The sequence below is a fragment of the Microtus ochrogaster genome, unplaced genomic scaffold, assembly GCF_000317375.1.
Source record: "Microtus ochrogaster isolate Prairie Vole_2 unplaced genomic scaffold, MicOch1.0 UNK87, whole genome shotgun sequence".
Taxonomy (NCBI): Eukaryota; Metazoa; Chordata; class Mammalia; order Rodentia; family Cricetidae; genus Microtus; species Microtus ochrogaster.
The window spans coordinates 1,184,206-1,188,411 of NW_004949185.1; the positions used below are offsets into that span (position 1 = coordinate 1,184,206).

Consider the following 4,206-nt stretch of genomic DNA (forward strand, 5'->3'; position numbering starts at 1 on the left):
TCCTTCCTTCCTTCCTTTTTTCCTTTCTTTTTTCTGAAGACAGAAATCTGTGTAGCCTTGATTGTCCTGGAACTCACTCTTTAGACCAGGCTGGCCTCGAGATCCGCCTGCCTCTGCCTCCCAAGTGCTGGGATCAAAGGTGAGTGCCACCACCGCCCGGCTTCTTATCTAACCTGACATTTGAAATCTCCAAGATGGCCAGCTCAACTTTTCATTTTCTCAAACCCAATTAAATAGCCAGCTCCTTACCAGACCAAGCTATTCTGTGGTTTAACTCTTCTCCTCTTGATTAAAAAAGAAGAGAAGGCAGACATGGTGGTGCATGCCTTTGATCCCAGCACTGGGAGGCAGAGGCAGGAGGATCTCTGCTTTTTAGGCCAGCCTGGTCAACATAGCAAGTTCCAGGATAGCCAGAACTGTCTCAAGAAACTAAAATAAATTTTAAAAATAGTAATGAGAGAGAGAGAGAGAGAGAGAGAGAGAGAGAGAGAGAGAGAGACTAAAGCAGTGGCTCAATGGTACATCCACGATTCTTGTCCCAGTCCAGAGCTTGATTTCCAGCACCCACATTGGATCTAACTCCCTGCACCTGCATTCACAAGTAATTAAATACACACACAGGCAGGGTGAGACACAGATAGGATAGGGACATGCTTAGCCCTGGATTCCATTTTCAGCACACACACAAGGAGGAAAAGTTCATTAGCAAAGTGTAATGTCATTTTTGTAGTGAATTTTGTCTCTTTTTTTTCCATTTGATTTGATTTTTCAGGTCATATATCATTACCTTGATATGAATGTTTTATATTTGATTTGATTTCAACCTTTTTGTGGGCAAGAACTAATCAAACATCATCTGGTTCCTCTGTCTGTCTGTCTGTCTCTCTCTCTCTCTCTCTCTCTCTCTCTCTCTCTCTCTCTCTCTCTCCCTTTTTTTAGGAAGGAGGAGACTATTTCATTTGAAACAGGGTCTCATTCTGCAGCTAAGGCTGCCCTCCAGCTCAGCGTGCAGAACGCTGAGGATCACAGGAAGGAGCCACCTTGCCCAGCTCTCTCCTGCGCTACTCATCAGCCAGTCGGTCAGTGGGGGAGGGATAACGGGCCTGTTTTACTAAGTTACACTGTAGCTTTAAGGCTATGACAAAAACATAGGAAAGGGCAACTTGTGTCTTCCTAGGGAGGAAATGGGAGGCCTGGGCTATACAGAGAGTTACTATGTAGACACGAGAGAATCATGCTTTGTTTAAACTTGAGATTTGGCAGGGATACAGATGCAGGAAAAGCCTTCTTAGAAGCAACCCTGGACACAAACAGGCACTTGCCCACACACACAGGCACACACAGAAAATCTGGAAGGCTGCTCCTGATCAGACACTGCACAGCCACGGCTTGTTTTACTGATGGGATTCTCTTAATTGGGCAACAACTGCCAAGGGATAGGCTAGCACCCAGGTCAGGTGACTGAAGTTCAGTCTTGGGGATCCACATGGAGGAGGGAAAGAACCAACTCCCTCAAATTGTCTTCCATACCCCATTTGTGCCCCGCCCACTTACAATAACTAAAAGGTCATTTTCAAAAGTCTTCACCTGTACGATCCGTGCTATCATCCCATCCTCTCCTCCCACAGAGACCACCCACCTGTACAATGTGAAGCTTTGGCAACAGGTTACAGTCGGCCAGGGTGAGCTCATTGCCATCCAAGAACTTCCTCTGAGAGATGCCCTCATCTTCAGCGCTGGTTTCATCCACTTCTTCTGGCAGGGGGGATGTCAAGTAGTTGTCTAGAACCTTCAGGGCTTTCAGAAGCCCCTTCTCTAGATCTGTGTGAGAGGGGAAGCTGATTAGAACGGTAAACACCGGGGAAGACAGTCTGCCCACGAAGAGCCTTCTGGACAGAGCTAGACATAGCTCAGATCTAAAGCACCTGATTAGCGTGTGAGACCCTGAATTTGATTAAAGAAACCAATAGCACCATGTGTGCTCTTATTAAACTGTGTGTGTGAGATGCGTGTGTACATATGTCTGCATGTGTGAGGTCAGAAGTCAATATCCAGTGTTTTCCTCAATGACACCATCTTTTTTTTTAAAGGATTTATTTATATATTTTTGTTTCTGTGCATGTGTGTGAGCCTGTGGAGTATATGTACACCTTGTGCAATCAGGAGCCTGAGGGGGCCAGAAAAGCGTTCAGATTCCTTGGAACTGGAATTCTGGAAACCTCTGAGCTACCATGTGGGTGCTGGGAACCAAACCCTGGTCCTCTGTAAGAGCAGTGGGTGCTTTTAACCAGTGAGCCATCTTTCCAGTTCCTACTTTATTATATACAAGGTCTCTCCCTGACCTTAGAGCTTACCAATTAGACGAGACCAGCTGGACTGTCTCCGTCCAAACCTTCTCCTACCTCTATCTCTCCAGCACCGGGATTATTGTAGCTGCCCATCCTGCCTGGATTTTGACATGGGTGCTGGGCATTCAAACTCAGGGATGCATAGTTGCATGGCAAGCACTGTATTGACTGAGCCATCTCCCCAGTCCCTGACTTGCAATTTTCCCCCTGAGCACTAGATATTGAGTGTAGGGTTTCACACACTAGTTAAACTCCATACACTAAATCACACCTCAACCTCCTAGTCTAAGCAATCTATGAGCAAAGCCTCAGGGACTTCTCGTGTCGGCCCGGGAAATGGATATCGCCTCCACTTCCAGACCTGGAAGCATATTTAGAAAGGACCCTCTCAGAGTCAGTCCCCAACTTCACCAGAAAGCAAACTAGTTATGTAAAAATAGTAAAAGAACTGTCTGGGTGCCTGGTAACGCGGCAGCACGTGCAGTGGTGTGTGCAGCATGCGTGAGGGTGCACTGTAAGAATGAACTCTAGCCGGGCGGTGGTGGCACACGCCTTTAACCCAGCACTCGGGAGGCAGAGGCAGGCAGATCTCTGTGACTGTGAGGCCAGCCTGGTCTACAGAGTGAGTTCCAGGACAGGCAGGCTCCAAAGCCACAGAGAAACCCTGTCTCGGTCTAAAAAAAAAGAAAACTCTGGTCATGGGGCTGGAGAGATTAGTTAAGAGCACTTTTCTGCATACATGGGTCCACAGATGAACATTCAGGAAATACTCACATACATAAAAATAAATAAAACTGCCGGGTGGTGGTGATGCACACCTTTAATCCCAGCACTCGGGAGGCAGAGGCAAGCAGATTTTGTGAGTTCGAGGCCAGCCTGGTCCACAAGAGCTAGTTCCAAGACAGCTAGTTACAGAGAAACACTGTCTTGAAAAAACAATAAATAAAAAAAATTAAATAAGGATAAATAAATAAAATCTCAAAACACAAAACAAGAACCCCTCTAACCCCAAAAGTCCTAGCAGGGAGGCAGCAGGGAGGTAGAGGGGTAAAGCCACAGTGGAGGCCCAGAAGATGTCCAGGACATCGGCTCCAACTCCCTGACAGCCAGACTCCCAGGGACTCCTGGTGCCTATCAACTCTAGGGTCTTTTCTCTAGGACCGAAGCTCTGCCCCAAGAGACTCACTGTCATTGAGTGCTGGGTTTGAGTTCTTGATGTAGGCAGAAAACTTGGCAAATATGTCCAGCCCTGAGGTGTTGGACTCAGGGTTCAGAGCAGCCAGCTTTGGGTACCTGGAAGGCAGAGGGAGATACTGAGCTCTTTCTGGAGGAGACTCAGCCCTACTGCTCCCCACAGCCTCCCAGCTCTGTCTCCTCTTCCCAAGTAGCCCTGTACCTGGGAGGGCACAGCACGGCTTCCAGGAACTCCTCGATCTTGTTGGTGTCTGTGTGCACTTCGGTGCCATACAACAGGAACGGGAGCTGTCCACCTGGGCAAAGCTTCTGAACAGTCTCTGTCCGTCTGGAGAAGGGGCCAGGCATCAAGAGAGGAAACGGGGGTCAGAAGCAGAAACGGGGACATCGAGATGGAGGAGAATTAGATTTGTCCCAGAGGAGCGTTAAGGCAGAAGGGCTCATGTTGGTGAGCGCGTGCATACACGCACACATCGACCCACCTCTTGGTGTCCACGGTGGTCACGTTGAAGGTGACGCCCTTGAGCCAGAGCACCATGAACAGTCTCTGGGAGAAGGGGCAGTTCCCAATCTTGGCCCCATCACTGCCAGCCTGCAAAGAAATCCCATCCAGCATTAGGCCCAGGTCATTCTCTATACATACATACACCGCTATTGATACACC

General features: G+C 48.2%; 2 protein-coding genes across 2 annotated transcripts in view; both read right to left on the minus strand.

Annotated features, from left to right (window-relative positions):
- The window catches only part of LOC101994656 (RT1 class I histocompatibility antigen, AA alpha chain-like), a 629,094-nt gene that overhangs the window by 209,591 nt on the left and 415,297 nt on the right, over positions 1 to 4,206 (minus strand). The gene's annotated exons all lie outside the window — the stretch shown is intronic.
- The window catches only part of Clic1 (chloride intracellular channel 1), an 8,269-nt gene that overhangs the window by 1,328 nt on the left and 2,735 nt on the right, over positions 1 to 4,206 (minus strand). Inside the window, exons 2-5 of the mRNA XM_005370816.2 lie at positions 4,025 to 4,134; positions 3,745 to 3,870; positions 3,535 to 3,641; positions 1,640 to 1,821 (exon numbers count right to left, since the gene is read on the minus strand). Coding sequence (XP_005370873.1) covers positions 1,640 to 1,821; positions 3,535 to 3,641; positions 3,745 to 3,870; positions 4,025 to 4,134 — 525 coding nt within the window. The remainder of the gene's footprint in view (positions 1 to 1,639; positions 1,822 to 3,534; positions 3,642 to 3,744; positions 3,871 to 4,024; positions 4,135 to 4,206) is intronic.